The following is a 17748-nucleotide window of genomic DNA, read 5'->3' as shown; positions in this document are numbered from 1 at the left end:
AAAGAAAGACATCGAATAGAAATTTATTTATGATTTTTTTTATGATGTGTAAAAATAATCGTCATACTTTTTATTATTTTTTATTACGGAGCGAGTTACATGATCCAATTCCTTTTTGAATGAAAAAAAATCGAAAAATAATAATAAAGTTGCATTCCACGCTCGATCATCGTTTAACGCGCGCAATTTATGTGCGAAGCGATTGGAGACGATATGTAATAAAAATTAAAAAAAAAATAATGTTGCAACTAGAGTACCTACAATTCAATTATAAAAGCATACAGCGGACGCTTGTGCAACATCTTAAATGTTTTGTAAGCAATTTTTTGTTTTGTTTTTTTTTTGCCTTTTGAAACGTATTTGAACTGAGCAACGCGATGTGAGTGAACGAGGTTTGCAATGTACAAAGTAACAAAAGAGCAATGTGCTACAAAATATGACTTAATTACGTCTCTCAATAATAAATAATAACAATAATCGAATCGGCATGTGTTCGTTATAATTTTTTTTTTTGCATTGAGCAACGAAGTATCGAGAAAATTCGCATTTTTTCTGGGTTTCGTTACATAATTTCTCGTCAAAAACGTCCTATTAGATAATACCTTTCTTCGTTTCCGTCGAGTAAATAATCCAAATCCGCAGGATTAAAAGTTTTCAAGAGCTTTTGTGTCAAAACGAAGCATTAGAAGCGGTAATTGGCTTACGTTGCGAGGCGACCGCGCGATATGAGGTGGGCAAAAAAATCGCACTTGTTCGCTAAATTTCTGTTATTAATGTGCGACACAAAGGCACGATGACAATGATGATGAATCTTGCTTGTGACACAAAGTAATGAAGGGGGCAAGGCTAAGAAGGCGTTTTGGCGATGAATTAGTTAGATGAGAGGCGTACGGTGTCCCTCGTGAGTGGATTTTTGATGACATTATTGATAAATTTCAGTGTCACAATTTTTTTTTGTATCTTTAATAATGTTTTTAATGCACTTTAATGATTTTTTGAGCAATTAAATTCTTAATTTTTAAAAGAAAAATAATTTTTTAACGAATAATTTTTAATTTATGTTGATTTGGAGTTCGAAATATGTCAGAAATCCACTAAAAGAGCATTAAAAAGTCTTCAACTTTGATGAAATTATTCAAAAACTGAAACATTTTGACCTTAGAATTTGCTAGAAATTACTACTTTTGCAGCTTTTGCAGAATTTTATCATAAAATTGTTGATTTTTGCTTCCAGAGTCCTAATTTTTGTTGTCTAAAATGATAAAAAATCGAAATAATTATAAATTTTATATTTTTTGTATCAGTTAAGAGATAAGTTTTTAAATTCTAACATGCAAATTTTAATCATTTTTGTTCAAAAACTCTTAGAAATTTGAGAGACATGTTTATTTTTAAATTTCTAAATTAAAATTTCTCTATGAAAATCTCATTTTTTAAGGTAAAATAATTTTTTTTCGATTCTAAATGCTAGAAAATATCTTAAAACTTGTTTTCATTATTAATAAAATTAATAAATTAGGTTCTTAAAATCAATATTTAACCTTTTCTGTTAATATTGCGGAAATTTTTTTAACAAAATTTTAAAAAAATCAAATTTTTATGATTTTTCCTCTTAAAAAGTCCAAAAACCATAAAATCTTACTAAATTTTATTATAAAATCAATAAAATTTTTAAATTAAATTTTATTATAAAATCAATAAAATTTAGCTCTTTAAATCAAAATTCAATTTTTCTTTGAAAATTGTGGAAATTTTTGAAATATTTAAATTAAAAAGCTACATTTTTGTTTAATTTTTACCCTTTAAAAATCATTTCTTCACTAAAATAATTTTTTTAACGTAAAATATTTTTTTTTAGTCTAAAGAATTTAAAATTTAAATTTTTTAAGCGTTTTTAAGCAGATTTCTTTTCTTTTACTTTATCAAAAATACTAAATTTGATTCTTAAAATTATTTTCTTTGCAATTTAAGATCAAATTTCAGCTAAAATTGTCAAAAATATTGAAATATCATGAAAAATTACCTTTTAAATGAACTTTTTTTTAAATAAAAAATAAAAAAAAATATATTTTTAAATCGATTTTTGACTGAAAATCAATTTTTAATTTCATAAAAGTACCTTTAAGAGCTTTTCCATTTTGAATAAAAAATATGAGCTAATTAAAAACTTCCTCAAATCGTTGCATTCAACACCTAAGAGTTCTCTGGAAAGAAATTTCAATCAAACTTCCACATTAATAAAGCAAAAAAAAACATTTCATTCACATACATATTTCACATAATTTCTCTGGTAATTTCTTCACTCGACTCGCATATTCTCCAGCCATTCAACTTTCACTTGCCTACCGAGCAAATACCGGCGTGTAGAAACAAATTTTACTACTTTCGACAACAACAACTTCGAGTACGAGCTGAATTATTGCTACGTTCGTAATAAATAATAATAATACGAAACAAGCTAAAAACTTGCATAAAGTGCTCAAAGTGAAGATAGAAAACTTTTTTTTTTTTTTTGATGATCACTCATTCAATTCAATTACGCGCCTTAGAAGCAGCGTTTGGTGCATCTCGTATGTAAATTTTTCTCATGATTGTTCTCGTTCGACTATTTTTCTGGTTTCTATCGCATGTACGCGTCTACTTCCTTTTTCCGATTTCGACTCGAAACTCGTTCGTTCGTTATTTCATTAGATTAAAAGCGTCTCGTTATGCAAGAATTTCAGTACGAAACAATTAAGTCATTCGAAATTCTCGCAAAACACAAAAAAGTTTTGTGTGTGGCACGTTCAATTCGTAAGAAATTTGTGTTTTTTGTGTGAATTTTTGCTAACAAGGCGACATCCATCGGCAATATTAACATTGACAGCATGCGTGTGAGGAACCTGACCCGAAATTAAGAGGAAAAAAGTATTATTGCAATTCTCTCAAAAAAAAAATTATTTATTGTTTTCGTTGGCAATTGTTTAAAAACACACAAAAAATGTTCGTTCAGTAAATACGAAGAATTTTTTTTTGGTAAATCACCTCTTCTTTTGTTTGTTTTCTTTCTTTTTTCTATTAAAAAAAAAATATTTTTTTGTGTCTTTTTTTGACAATCAAGAAAGTAACCGAAACACAAACCAAAAAAAAATAATCATTGCAGCGTTTTGTCACATATTTATTGGAAATTCCATTTCATTTCGTGACTTGAATAACGATAACGAGATTGTTGGTTTGTGTACCAACGTTACTTGAAGCATTTTTTTATCTTTTTTTTTTTTGATAAGAAAGACGCACTTTTGATAATTTTGAGAATGCTTAGCGGTGACGATGGATTTTTTTTACGTAACGTTTATTTGGTTTTTGACACGATTTTAGTATTGAAAGAGAATAAATCGTCATTTCTTGTTATTTGCTTTTAATATATTTTCTGCAAAAAAATAAAAAAAAAAATAGAAAATATAATTTCAAATAAATTTAAAAAAAAATTATAAATAAAAAAAATAATAAATTTTTAATTTTATTATTAATTAATTAATTTTTAATTATTTTTTAATAATAAAATAATTTTAATTTTTTGTATTTTTTTTGTAATTTTTTTATTAAATTTATTTGTAAAATTATTTTTAAAAATTTATTATTAATTATATTTTTTTATTGAACAATTAATTAATTAATAAAAATTTATTAAATTATTTTTTTCTGGAATGAAAATTTAAAAAAAAATTAATTAAATTCATATTAAAATTATTTTTATTTTAAATTTTAATTTAATTTATGTAATTTAATTATTTTAATTTTTTTTTTATTTATTTTAATTTAAAAAAAATAATAAAAATACCTAATTTTAAATTTTAAAAATAATAATTTAAAAATTAAATTAAAATAATTAATTAATAATTTAGTAATTAAATTAAAATTACATCAAAAAATTTTTAAAATAAAATTAAACTGAAATTTAAAAAAAAAATTTTTCGAATTTTAATCCAAAATTTTAATAATTTGACGATTTTTTAGCTCTTAGGGCCCCTTTCTAATCTCCTCCATTTCCGTCAATGACAAAGATGACGAGTTTCTGTCATTCGTCAAAGTCACCAGGCTTTCCTGTTCATCGAGGAAACACACATTTTACACAACAAAAGGACCAACAACAACACAACGCGACACACCAAGCAAAAAAAAATGTTGATTTATTTTAATGTGATACTAAATATTTATGGAATGGAATGTGATTTTATTTATTATTATCAACAATTCGAGCACAGGCACACGATCGTCGTACAAGCCGGCGCTGTACACATTAGCTGCGTAGTGACCATCGTACACATAAATATTAAAAATAATAATATTTGCCTTTGTCTCTACCGTGTCTAAATATTGAATGAGCGAGCGAACTTGTCATCAAGTCATTCCGTGTTTCTGTTCTGGACTTTTAAATTAATACCAAACCAGTTAAAAACTTGATTTTTTTCGTTCGAAACACCTGTTTCTTTGCCAAAAAAAAAGTTAATCTCCGAAGACTTTTGTTGATGTTTTCATCACTTTGCTAGCCATTAGTCTCACGATATCCCCTTTAGCGCGATTTAAAACAATGTTTACTGATTGTTGGACCGCTGGAATTTGCGTACCATGCACGACGACGTGATGATGATAGTTGCGGAATGAACTGTAGAGTCTCTTCTAATTGACTAAATAATCAGTTGGCATTCGAGAATTCGAGGCGTTTCTGTGTTAGTGGGGTATTTTATTGCGCGTTTTTTTTTTTTTTTTAAATATTTAAATGTGAATGTGCGGCGGAATGAATTTACATACGGAGGAGATCCGGAGAGATAGTCGGTGACCTATGAACTTTTTTGTGTGATGTCTGGTGTCTCACATTTCATGACAAGTTTGTGCTATTGAATGTCTTAGCAACCGTGAAATTCGCAAAATATTCATCGGTGAAGGTTTAAAAAAAGGTTTGATTCACATTTTTATCAAAAAATTAATTTAAAAGAAACTTTTTTTGATAAAAATGAAAAAAATTAAATTTCGAACGAACCTTTAACGAAATTTGATCTATTAGCTTTGTTCGATGAGCAACTAAAAAAATTTTGTTCATAAAAATTTTCAAATAATTAGTTTTTAATCCTTTTTAATTGAATTTTACACTAAAATTTACTAATTTTAATTAATAAAGAATCAAAAAATGTATTTTTTTTAAATATTTGACCTAGTTTGATCATTTTAGGTTCGTTCGATGAACAATTTTGATTGAATTTTGAAATTTTTGATAACATAACCTCAAAATCAAAACAAAAGCAAAATAAACAGTTTTTAAAGGTTTCATAGAAGATGTTTCATAGAAAATTCAAGAAATCTAAAATTCAAATGAATCTAACGAACAAATATAATTTTTTAGCTCTGTTCGATGAGCAAACAAAAATATTTTGATTTAAAAAAAATGTTTAGGAAATCAATTATTGATTAAATTTAATGCCAAATTTCCCATAAAATTGATGAAAAATTATTAAAAATCTAAAATTTTGATTATTTGAAAAAAATAATTTTTTAAGCTTCGTTCGATGAACTCAAATGATCGTATTCTGATCACATAACTTCGTTCGATGAGCAACAAACTGAAATGAGAGCAATTTTTAAAGGTCGCTTACCTAAAAAAAAATAAACAAACAAAAATGATTCAATCTGATAATAATTTTACATCAACTATTAATAAATAAAATTTTTAAGGCGTAACAATCACTTTATTATATTGTTTGATTCATGCTTGATTTACTTCACCTCTCGCTTCTTGTTAAAAAAATTTTTTTTTTTTTGAATGTCAATTTGATTGTTTTTTCAAATCATACGGAAAGTGCAAGTCTAACTTTGAAAACCATACCAAAAACTGTAGGTAGGAGTTAATGCTCTTTGTTTGTCGTTTGCTTTTGCATTGAAAAAATTTTTTGGCTGGAACATTTTTTTTGTGTTGCGACCTTGACTCTTACTTTACATTCGCTACGATGTCGTTTCGATTGAATGTTTGTTTCGAAAAAAAGTGGGTGTCTGACAAACTAAATGGCACTCTAGCCATAAAAATCCACTCGAAATCGGAGCATATCCGTCTAGACGCGTCTTCGAAAGTGATAATCTGCTGGAAATTGTCGAGAAAAGATAAGAACGTGCTTCGCAATTCAAGGCAAGCAAAAAAAGTTACAAACGACCGATGTGTGATGTAACACGAACCCCATACGCAGAAATCTAGCGATATCTTATCTTTTTGTTCGGTCGGAGTCGTTAAGTGAACGAGTGAGTGAGAGAGAGAGGCACTGGAAGCTAATAAACAGTGAAATATGATAGCCACTTGCTTTCCGTTTTCAAGATCATCAAACAATAATGATGATGATCATTAAATTTATCGCTGAAATGAAAAAAATTGTTTAGTTTTTATCATGACAAGAATCGTAAAATAAATTTAAGAGCAGAGGTTTCGACTGTAAATCGATCAATGTAGTGGAAATGTGACATTTTTGATAAGAATTTGTTGACAAAATTACTTTGTATAAGCAAAATTTGAGATTTTAAGTACTTAAATTTTATTTTTTACTAAATTTTAATTTTTTTTTAATAGAAAATTCTAAAAATTTTACGTTTTCTTTTTTTTATTTTCTGAAATTTATTTTTTTTTTAAATTTAATAAATTTTTGTTTTTTTTTCTTCAAAAGTTAGTTTTTTGATATTTTTGAAAAAATTTTTATGTCTAAAAATTAAAAAAAAATTTAGACATAAAAAATTAATTTTTTGATTATTTTTATAGGAAAATGCCACATTTTCCTAATATTTTTTTCCTAAGATTTATTTTTCTTAATTTATACATTTTAAAAATTTTCGGCGTTTTACAAAATTTTTGATAGTCCTTAAATTGCATAATTGAGTTAAATTTAAATTTTTTTTATTTATAATTTTCAAAAAAATATGCTCTTTTGAAATTTTTTTAAAAGATTTTTCCTTGAATCAAACAAATTGTCTTCTTTTGTTGACTAAAAAATTTTCATAGAAAATAATTAAAATTGTCAACTTTTCACTAAAAAACTTAAATTTTCTAGCGTAACTGAGCAAGAGATGTAAAAATTCAATAATTTTTAACATTTTTTGAAATATTTTAATTAAAAATTTTAGATTTTTAAAAAATTTTTTACTTAAAAATATTTTTTTCGCACATTTTATTTAAAAAATTGGATTTTGACACTTAAATAAAATCGAAATTTAAAAAAAAAAAATCTATTTTTTTGGACATTAAATTTAAAATTCAAGCAAATTTTTTTTAAATCTATTACTAAAAATTGTAAAAATAATAGTTTTTACAAAAATTTCTATTAAAAAACTCTAAATTTTAAGTAATTTTAATAAAAATAAATATTTTTTGACAATTTTTACGACCTGTCAGTTCAAATAATTTACCGTTATAATTCTCAATTTCGCTAAAACCACCTCAAAAATCGCTGACCTCACAAATTTCGTCCCTTTTATCACTTCCTATTTGCAATTCAAATGAAATTCTGCCCAAATCTGTGTCACAAATAAAATCTTATCGTCTCCAATCTCTCTTTTTGCCTCCTATCTCTGCACATAATAGCTCCTTCTTTACACAAAAGTGCGTTTCACCAAAAAAAAACATTTTTTGCGTGTTTCTCCTCCATTAAATGCCCGTTCGGACATTATCATTCTCATAAATATATCACGAACTGCTCCTCGTCGTCGCTTCTTCTCTTGCATTGCGTGGTTAGTAACGCTATTTTTTTTTTTTTTTTTTTTTTGACAAACCTCGTTTCAACACCGAAATGCTCCGTTTTTACCCTGACGTTTGTCTGCATTTCACACCACACCCATTAATCTAAATTACAGCGCACCGCGTTTTCTGGGGACGGATGATATTTATAACCTAAATAATAATTGTATTAGCACCCCAAGTGCCTAGTTGCGGTGCTCGTGCGTGAATGAACTCGATTGAAATTCGGTTAAGGAAGGCAATAATATTCGATTTTGCCGGAAAAAAAGTAGGGTGAAGGTACAACAGATGCCCGGATCAGGGGTTCGAGTGAATTTTTTCGTCGTGACCTGCGTTGCGAGAGATCCTCTTGTGGCAGGAAGGAAAATTTTTTGTGTGCAAAAAGCATTTGAATTACGATTTAATCGAGTTTTTGGTGAATTTTTGATGAAGTTTGAATAAAATATTTGCTGCCTTCCGTTGCCGGAGAGCGTTTGTTTATCTTACAAAGCGTTCTCGTTCTAAATATTGTCTAAAAATAAAAATAAATGAAGGGAGCAACATTCCATTCTTCTCGTTTATGACGTCGACCGAATTCCATCCAGTGATTAATTTGTGTTTATTTTGTTTTTTTCTCTCGTTACAGATATAAATGTCGTCTTTTTAACGCAGTCCCGGAGAAATAATAAAAAAAAAAATTTTAGTCCAACGTTTTATTAATGCATCAATCTACGCGTCGTAAAAATGAGTTCTGTATTTTCGGCCTTCAAAACCGGAAAAAGTAGTAATCGAGATAACGGTACGAGCAGCAAGAGCAACAAATCGAGCGGGGGCACCAACAATGGCGTTGCCACATCGAAGAAAAATCTCTCGTCGCAAGACCCCACGAGCTACGAGAACCTCAGACACATTCGCGAAATCACGATGAGCACGAATTTCTGTCCCGTGGTGCCCGTGGCGAAAACGTCGCCCATAATTGCCGTTTTGCCCTCGGTGGCGAGCAGCGCGTCTCTCAACGAGCAAGATGTCCTCGGAATGGAGTTTAGCGAGTGTTCGTTGGGCTCCGCAGACACCGTCGACTCTTCACGTCACGAGGATTTCCTGAAAATGCCGCCGCCAGCATCGATCCCGTATTCCGCGGCATTGCCGCCCTCCGGAAAATCGCCAAATAGTGAACCGAATTTGCTCGCTGCGCCCAAGGGAGGCACCCAAAGTTGCGGAAACAGCACCGCGAGTGACAGTGGCAGTGATAGCGAGCACAATTTCATGAATAAAGTCAAGGCGCGCAGCGAACAGATGATTAACGGGCGTGCAGGAAGCGCGAATGGCAACAAGCCACGACTGAGTTTGAGTAGCGCGACGGGTTTTAACAATTCCATGCCGAGTGTGCATGGCAGATCGAGTGCGGGTGCGGCAAATGGCACGACAAATGGCAGTGCGGCGCCCACGAGAACGCGACTTTCGACGCATCAGAGGAATCTTAGTCTGGATTTCCGGTGAGTTTGAATTTTTTTTTTGTAGTTTTCAAGTGTTCTTTTTCATTTTTAGACGTGATTTGACCTTTGCGAGACTGATGTGCGTCACAGAGAGAATGAGGAAATCACGATCGATTGATCAAAAATAGAAAATTGAGTGTTAGGTGCTATTTTTGGCACACTTTTTGAACTTTGACTACCTGGCTGGCTGTGGTTAAGATGAAAAAATGAGACAAAAATTCACTTTTCTCACAAAAATAGTGAAAAAAAAATTATTGATGAAGGGCGAAAAATTACTTTTAAAAAAGTAAAAGTGAATGTTTGACAAAAAAATTTCATTTGAAGGCCTTTAAAAGCTTAATGGTGTCAAACAATCAAAACAAAATTGTATGATAAGGCAAACAAAAATTAATATTTTCTTTTTTTATCAACTATGTTTCGATACTGTCGAAAAAATTTTGGAACATAAAATTAAAAAAATAATATTTTGACATTTTCAGTGAAATTGCTTAAATAAAAAAAAAAAATGAAGTTTAAATTTTGGTTAAAATATGAAAATTTGAACTAAATCACGTGACTAAAATTGAATTTCAAAAAAATAAAAAAAAAATATTAAATTAATTTTAATAAGTACTTTCTCTATTTTTTAATTAAAATTTTAAAAAATAATTACATCAAATTTAATTTAAATTTAAAAAATAATTATTTAATTTAAAATAAAATTAAAAAATTGCGAGAAAAAGTGAAATAATTAAATTTTGTCACTTAATCGAGATTTTCTCTAAAATTTTGAATTTGGCAAAAAATTTCTCATCGAAATATCTCAAAAAAAATGTTTTTGAAAATATTTTTTATTAAAAACCTTCATTTTTGATCGAAATCTCGTGATTGAACTGATTTCAAAATTAAATTTATTAATTTTTTTATTATTGAAGGACATAAAATTAAAATTTTACGTAAAATTGTAAATCAATTTTTTCTGATAAAATTTTTTAAAACTAAAAAATGTCAAAAACTTGCTTAAAAATTAAAAAAAATTATAATTTTGAATTTTGAAGATTTGTAAAACAATTTCTGATCAAATCTCACACAAATTGATCCTCAGAATTAAAATTCCAAAGAAAAATTCGTCTCAAAAATAATTTCTAACGCGGATTCCTGCAAATATTAATTTTTAAATGATCAAAACGTGTCAAGAAACATTGTCTCACCTCGAAAAGACGCAAAAAAAACCTCTCGAAACATATTGCGCGCCGTAAATATTTCAAGAGCATGTGCAATTACTCCATCGAATCGAATCAATTTAAATTCCATATGTATAAAATTATAAAAAAAATTCGATAATAAAAGTGTGATAGTACTTTACATGTGTTCCGTACGCGAAACCGAGACACGTGAACGCGATTCAGATATAATTCATGCCTTGACGCTTAGGCATTATCATAATATTTACCTTTAAATACTTTTTTTTAATAACAACTTAAATATGCATAAATCACGCTCTTAAGCCAACCAAACAATGTTGTTCCGAAAATGGGCGCCGCCATTAGAATTCGAGAAAGTTCAATGAACATCAAAAATTCTGTTCTTGATTAATTGACTCGTAGCAAGTAACAAATCTGAATGAAAAAAAGGTCAACAATGTTTACAAACCTCGCCAACGATCATTAATTATTCATCAACACTAGATATTTTGAAGCCGAGAATGACCGAAAAAAATCCGAAATTCTCCGTGGATTCATAAATTGATTTAATTAAGTGTCAAGTTAATCATAAATAAATGATGCGATGCAAGCGTCAGAGAATTGTTTACAGCTGCTCGTTGTTTATTATTCGCACTCGCTCGAATCGCGGCAGGAGACGAACAAATAATTATTTAATGTTACAACAATATGTTTGCCAGCAAGTGTAAATTTATTTTTTTTTTTGTTGTCAATTATGGAAATCGTTGGGAATTGCAAACATATGTTCGGTTCATTGGCTCAAGTGTCAATAAAATTTTCAACGATCAATTTTTATGAATTTACAATTTTTTTTACATGAAAACATGTTTTCCTTTTCAAAAAAAAAAAAAACCTTTTTTATGTCATTATTATGTCAATCTTCGGTCTGTTCTAGAGTTGTTTCCTTTCTCAAACTAACCATGCTCGAGTGTTTTCATATTTTTATTACTTGCTATTATTGAGATGTCATAAGAAAATGTGAAGCAATGAACTCGAGCGGTGTCTAGTGTGAGTGAAGGAACGAAAAATATTAAAGATGAAAGCGCTTTTTTAGTTGAAATTTTTTGAATAAAAATTGATTTTTTTTATTTTTTGTTGAAAAAATTTTAATTTTTGTGTATTTGCGTTCAATTTTAGTTCAAAAAATATAAAATTTTTTGAAATTTTAGAGACTTTTAATTAATTTTGATACAAAAAATTACTTAATTAGAGCTTTAATTGACTTGAGAAATTAATTAAGTAATTTTTCTGGTATTTCAAGTAATATTGAACTTGAACTTTATTTTTGCAAGGAAAAAATCTTATCATTTAATTAAAGAATTTTCATTAAAAATTTTATTCAAAAATAATTATTTTTTTTTTAAATTAATAATTATTAAAATTTTTTAAAAAATTTACAAAATAAATATATTTTTTTTTATAATACATTTTAATTAAATTGATAATTTTGAATAATATTTTTTACTTAAATTTTTTTACGTAAAAAAAATTTACAAAATTAAAAATTTTTTTAAATAAAGGCCGTTTCAAACATTTCAATTAACATTTTTTTCAAAATGGGGGGGGGCAAAATAAAAAAATTAATTTTAAAAAACTGTTTTACAAAATGCTAAAATAAAATAAAATAAATTTGGTAATTTTAATTATTAAAATTTTTTATTTAACATTTTTTTTTACCAAAAAAAAATACGTAAAAAATTAATTTAAAAAAAAATCTTAAATTTCGTTTTTCAATAAAATAAATTCTTGAAAATTAAAAAATTTAAATAAATTTTTAAAGGATTTAAATAAATAAATTTTTTTAATATACCTCAATTAATTTTTTAATTATGATTCTATTAAAATTAAATAAAAATAAAAACTTTTGGTTATAATTTGAAAAATTAATGATTTTAGTGTGTTTTTAATTTTATGAAAAAACCTTCCATGGCTTTAAGAAAATTTATTAATTTTTTATTTATTTAAAAAATTTGTTTTTTTTTTTGAAAAAGCGACTAAAAATTCAAATTAAAATTAAAATTAATTGAAAAAATCTCATCTCACAGACCTTTCCAACCACAAAAAAGCCAAAAAAATTTTTTTAAACGCATTCTTGAAACTTCAACTCGTTCACCGCATGTCTCTCAAATAAACTGCTTGTTGAACAAGTTTCCATCATCATCGTAAATAATAAAAATTTAATAAGGATTTAAGTAAGAGACTCTTATTACAATTTTTTTTTTCATACAATTGCCTTACAAAGTTACAATCGTAACTTCATCTGTACTCTTTTTTGTACTCATATCGCAGTCGTTACAAGGAAAAGTGAACAGAAACGTCGTCGAGAGCAATTGTAAGACATGACAACTCGTAAAATACAAAAAAAGAGAACAAACTCGTATTTTAATGAAGTATTTCCTGTGTGAATGCCAGACCGCCGTAGAAATCCGTCAAGAAAACATGATTGATCTCCGTTTCGACACACGCACAATCCCTTTGGTGCGAGCCAGATCTGAATGAGGTTCAAGGCTATCGCGATAAAAATAAAATAGTAGCGAAAAAACGTGAAGGCTGCAAAAAACGAGAGAAAAAAATTAATCCATTGAGTAGTCGAGTGCATGTGTACTATTTTTACAACTTTTTTACAACCCGATTGTAGGTTTTGTTTTGCCTTTTTTTTGTCGACGACGTCAGGTGCACGGGCTTTGCAGTAAATTTATTAGTTGGTGACGTCACTGGCATGCGCAAAAGATGCTTTTCTGTCGATTTCCAGTGAAGTCGGTGTCTCAATTGACGATGCATCGACAGTTTTCGGGACTACTTCACTGCGTGCTCAAGTTCATTAAAGCCATAGACACTCGCGTGGCTTCGAAATCTACGGAGAAACGGAAAAAAATATTTAGTTTAGCGGTGAACGTACGTCAAACTTGCAGCTGTTTTGCAGTTGTTACCCAGTTAATACAGCTGGCAAGTACTTTTTTATTAGCTCAATATCGAGTTAAGCAAAGTTCTCGCGTCACAAATGACGAAAATTGATAAGATAACGACGAAATGTAAAGAATCTGCTCCGGATTTGACAAAAACAAAATTATTTTGAAACCAAAAAAAAAAAAAAAAAAAAATAAAATTCTCACATATGGATCACACCGAAAAGTGAGTAGTAGTTTAAATTTTTAGCTAAGAAAGTGAGGTGTCAGACAACAAACTAATTAACACTTTAGCAATTCATTCATCGAAAATCGTGTCGCGCATAAAAAAAAATAAACAAACAAAAAGTCAACATTGATCTAATTAAATTTTAAATACGAGTTTTTGTGCTCGTTACTACAATAATTGAGCGATTATTGTTGTTGTGACGAGTGAATTTTTTTTTAAATAAAATAAAACTCACCTGTTTTTCGCACCAAAGGCAACAAAACGTGAGACATTGGTGCGAGCGAAGTGTCCAGAAATAAAAATAAAACAAAGAAATAAATAAAAAAAAAATTATCAGACAGTGGGGATCTATTTATAAAATAACTCAAGTGGCACGTAAGAAGAAACAGAAATATAAAAATCTTATCAGTTTTGAGTGTGAGATGTTGAGAGAGTAAAGATTGGATGAAATACTTAGAAAAATGTCGCAGTAAGAAAATAGCGTTGATGCATATTTTTTTAGGTCTTGACGATTTTTTAGCTTTTGAAGATTTTTCAGCTCTTGAAGATTTTTCAGGTCTTGAAGATTTTTTAGCTCTTGAAGATTTTTTAGCTCTTGTCAATTTTTCAGCTCTTGAAAAATTTTTAGCTTTTGCCAATTTTTCAGCTCTTGAATATTTTTTAGCTCTTGAAGATTTTTCAGGTCTTGAAGATTTTTTAGCTCTTGAAGATTTTCAGATCTTAATGATTTTCAGCTCTTTAAAATTTTTTAGCTCTTGAAAATTTCTTAGCTCTTAAAGATTTTTCAGGTCTTGAATATTTTTTAGCTCTTGAAGATTTTTCAGGTCTTGAAGATTGTTTAGCTCTTGAAGATTTTTCAGCTCTTGAAGATTTTCAGCTCTTAATGATTTTCAGCTCTTTAAAATTTTTTAGCTCTTGAAAATTTCTTAGCTCTTAAAGATTTTTCAGGCCTTGAAGATTTTTTAGCTCTTAATGATTTTTCTGCTCCTGAAAAATTTTCAGGTCTTGAAGATTTTTCAGGTCTTAAACTTTTTCAGCTCTTGACAAATTTTCGCTCTTGAAAAAATTTTTCCTTGAAAACTAAATTTTTTTCTCATCATACAAATAAAAAATAAATCAAGAAAAGAGTTCACCGAGTTCATTAATCGATTAATTATCTCGTCACTCATCGCAATTTAATTCTTATTTCCTAGAAAAACTGAAAAATCGACGCAGATGTCTCATTGCTCAATTCAAAACAAACAATCGTGCCTCGTTCATAATAAAACCTCATAAAAACAGCAATGAGTCACTTGTCTCGCAATCACTCGCGTTAAAAATACAACTAGTTAATCATCTTTACATGTAGACTTGGCGAGATAGATTTCGCATGAAACGTAAAGTGTCTCAATCAGCAACGAGGTCAACTGAATTTTTGCAAATATTTTTACTCCAATTATTAGTTTTAACGAAATTTTTTACGACCGTAGGAGGCGAGTGATTGCACTTTTACTTTTAAATCTGCGGCTGGAAAAAAATTAAGAAAAAAATTTCTTGCACTTTGCAAGATTTACGATTTACGTCATTATGACCTTAATTTTGATTTCATTTCAATTTTTTTTTTTTTAAAGCGAGCGATTGAATGAATTGCCCGAAAAATGTTTGTAAGTGTCGAGTTTTCTACGAAAAAATCTTACATCATGTTTTTTATTAATGAACGTCGGTTGTTCGGTCGCTGACTGCGTGTGTGTGGGATTATTATTACTATTTTACGCGAATGTACAGAGACCCGTTTGACATGAAATTGATCTAAACAAAAATAAAAAAATGTTTGACCATGATAATGATTTTCAAACGAATTCTTTGCGTTTTTTATGCTTGAAAGTTAGACATTTGGCAGAAAAAAGACGAAATAATGTGAGAAATACAAACAAATTATAAAATAAACAGATGTTCAATTAAATCGCGGTTGTCAGGGCCTTTGCGAAGAAGTTCATGAGCGACACGCGCGATGCCCGGCTCAAATTTTTCGCAGCTCGCGAATGATTGAAATAACACAAATTGAGAATTTCTCGTTGATCTCCGTGGATTTTCCCATAATTTTGCGAGATGATTGGCAAGTAATCGATAGCGAGTGCGGAATTTTTGCATTTAAAGACGATTCGAAGCATTTTCCGCAAAATTTCCTCCGTCAAGTCGATTTTTAGCAATGTGGCGACAATATTTTGCTTCAACACGGGCGTGATGTACTCAAAACCGAGCAATTCGAACAAAATTACTTCGCTACCGCGGAAAATGTCACAAAAACGGTCCGTCAGATACAAATCGGCGCGTTGTAGAAGTTGGTGGGACTGAAAAATAAATAATGGCAAAATTAGATCGATTAACTTTGACCGTGAATTTAAGTTCCTGTCATTAAAATTGTGCTTTTTTCTTACCATTTGTCGTGATTGCGCTTCGTCATGTCCGCTTTTCTGACAGAAATAGGCCAAAGAATGTAAACAATCGGTCAAAGTTTTGTCTTTTTCTCGATTTTCGAGGAAAAATTTTCGTAAGAAGGCGTCGGCGAGTTGCATTCCAGTCTCGAGACTTGCCTTGATGTCTGCAGATGTGGACCAAAATGATATCTGGAACAAAAAATTCATTAAAATTGTTAAAAAAATTACTTTAATGGAGACTTACACAATAAATCTTCATTAACATCCGTTTCTGACGATCACTTATGTCAAATTTTTGCACAAAAGCTACTTCGATGAGGGTTACGACACTTATAAAAACAGCAGTAAGATCAATTTTAGCTCCAAAAGTGACTCCAATGTACAAAAAAGTGATCAAAAGTTTCCATTCTTCAAAGCCACACATGATAAAATTCACTTCTGACACGAAATCAAAGGAACAATAGTCGAATTTCCATATTTCGAGACCCATTCTTTGATTAAAAATGAATTTTCGATATTTTTCTGTCAAATTTTCACGTGGCTCGGGCAGTTTTAGGGCGTCAACCAATAAAAAATTGTCCAAAAACGACAAAATTTGTGCCAAAAACTGCTTTGAAATGTAAACTGCGAGTAAATTATTGCTCTGAATGGACACTTTTATCGCTTCCATCACATACTGAAGTCCATTTTGACCCAAAAATCCAGAAATAATGTTCTTATAGATCCAGGCGTCGGCAAAAAACTTCCCTTCTATCAAGCGAAGTACAAAGTAGAAGTAAAAAACTCGAATTTCCATTGAATGTTGCTCCAAAAACCAGTTTTGAATACGAATCACAGAGCATTTTACCCAATTTTCGTCATTTTTGGTCCTCAAAACGTTCCGAACGAGCATCACCGAAGCCATAATTGACGAATCCGCACATAGTTTCGACGAAATTACACGAAAAATGAGGTCTTGATGCTTCATGAGGTCATCTTGTCGTACAAAAGACATCAAAATAACTGATAATTGTTCGAGAAAAGTATTTTTCAGGGCGTCATCTTGACATTTTTTGAGTGAAAGTCGAAAGGCGTCGTAAAAATCTGGATCAATAACTGCCAAAGGACGTTTTTTCGTGCGAATTTTCAAGTTTAAACTGCTAAAATAAAATTTTAAAGCTCAAATTTCATTTGAAAATCATGAAAAAATCAATTAAACTCACCGTTCCTGCATCATTTGCACAAAAGTAACACAATCGATGATGATCCGAGCATTTTTTGTGTCATCTCGAGCCATAAACAGGAAAGATCTGAAGTGAGCTTTCAGTAAATCCACGAAATATTCCTTGAAAATAGCCTCGTGCTCCATTAAACAAAGCGTAATTTTGAGAGTTAGTTTCGTGAGGACCTCATCTGAGATGATCAAGCGTCGAAAGTGCGGAATAAAGTCCAAATTTACGAGTTCCTTCAGCAAAAAAAGCCTTTCTTGTGGGTTTATTCGATCGAGAGCGGTGATAATGGCGACTAATGATCGAATATTGTCCAGTTTGTCGCGAGAAATGAAAGATTGACGAATATTTGTGAAGAAATTTTGCACTGTCGCACTTTGTGAGTCCATTGTTGACAAAATTTTGACAGAAAATCGCATTAGGATGACCATTTACGTTGATTTTTTGCGTAAAGACGACCTCTGATGACCTTTTTTTGAAGCACTTTTTAATTAAAATCCCTTTTGAGAACACTTGAAATCGCAAATCCTTCGTGCCAAACGAATTTTTCATTAATTTTTTCCG

General features: G+C 29.5%; 3 protein-coding genes across 3 annotated transcripts in view; 2 read left to right on the top strand and 1 right to left on the bottom strand.

The window, feature by feature from the left end:
* LOC134832644 (phosphatidylinositol 4-kinase beta) overlaps positions 1-17748 on the top strand; it is a 30778-nt gene that overhangs the window by 6462 nt on the left and 6568 nt on the right. Inside the window, exon 2 of the mRNA XM_063846739.1 lies at positions 8373-9222. Coding sequence (XP_063702809.1) covers positions 8471-9222 — 752 coding nt within the window. The 5' untranslated portion in view covers positions 8373-8470. The remainder of the gene's footprint in view (positions 1-8372; positions 9223-17748) is intronic.
* The window catches only part of LOC134832646 (LIM and SH3 domain protein Lasp), a 214399-nt gene continuing 198375 nt past the window's right edge, over positions 1725-17748 (top strand). The window contains exon 1 of the mRNA XM_063846742.1: positions 1725-1729. The gene's annotated coding sequence lies outside the window, so the exon portion shown is untranslated. The remainder of the gene's footprint in view (positions 1730-17748) is intronic.
* Positions 15036-17573, bottom strand: LOC134830856 (uncharacterized). The gene is made up of 4 exons (XM_063844456.1): positions 17179-17573; positions 16221-17115; positions 15977-16165; positions 15036-15889 (listed from the first exon to the last, which is right to left on the bottom strand). The coding sequence occupies exons 1-4, from the start codon at positions 17571-17573 to the stop codon at positions 15497-15499; spliced, it is 1872 nt and encodes a 623-aa protein (XP_063700526.1). The 3' UTR covers positions 15036-15496.

The sequence above is a fragment of the Culicoides brevitarsis genome, chromosome 2 (assembly GCF_036172545.1).
Source record: "Culicoides brevitarsis isolate CSIRO-B50_1 chromosome 2, AGI_CSIRO_Cbre_v1, whole genome shotgun sequence".
Classification (NCBI taxonomy): Eukaryota; Metazoa; Arthropoda; class Insecta; order Diptera; family Ceratopogonidae; genus Culicoides; species Culicoides brevitarsis.
The sequence above is the reverse complement of the archived record's forward strand: the minus strand, read 5'-3'. Positions and strand labels throughout refer to the sequence as shown.

Excerpts from the sequence above, each read along its gene's own strand:
- LOC134830856 (XM_063844456.1), bottom strand. The coding sequence starts at position 17,573 with ATGGACTCACAAAGTGCGACAGTGCAAAATTTCTTCACAAATATTCGT. Across the intron at positions 16,166-16,220 it reads TGTTAATGAAGATTTATTGT|ATATCATTTTGGTCCACATC; the intron begins GTAAGTCTCCAT and ends TTTTTGTTCCAG. Across the intron at positions 15,890-15,976 it reads AAGCGCAATCACGACAAATG|TCCCACCAACTTCTACAACG; the intron begins GTAAGAAAAAAG and ends TTTATTTTTCAG.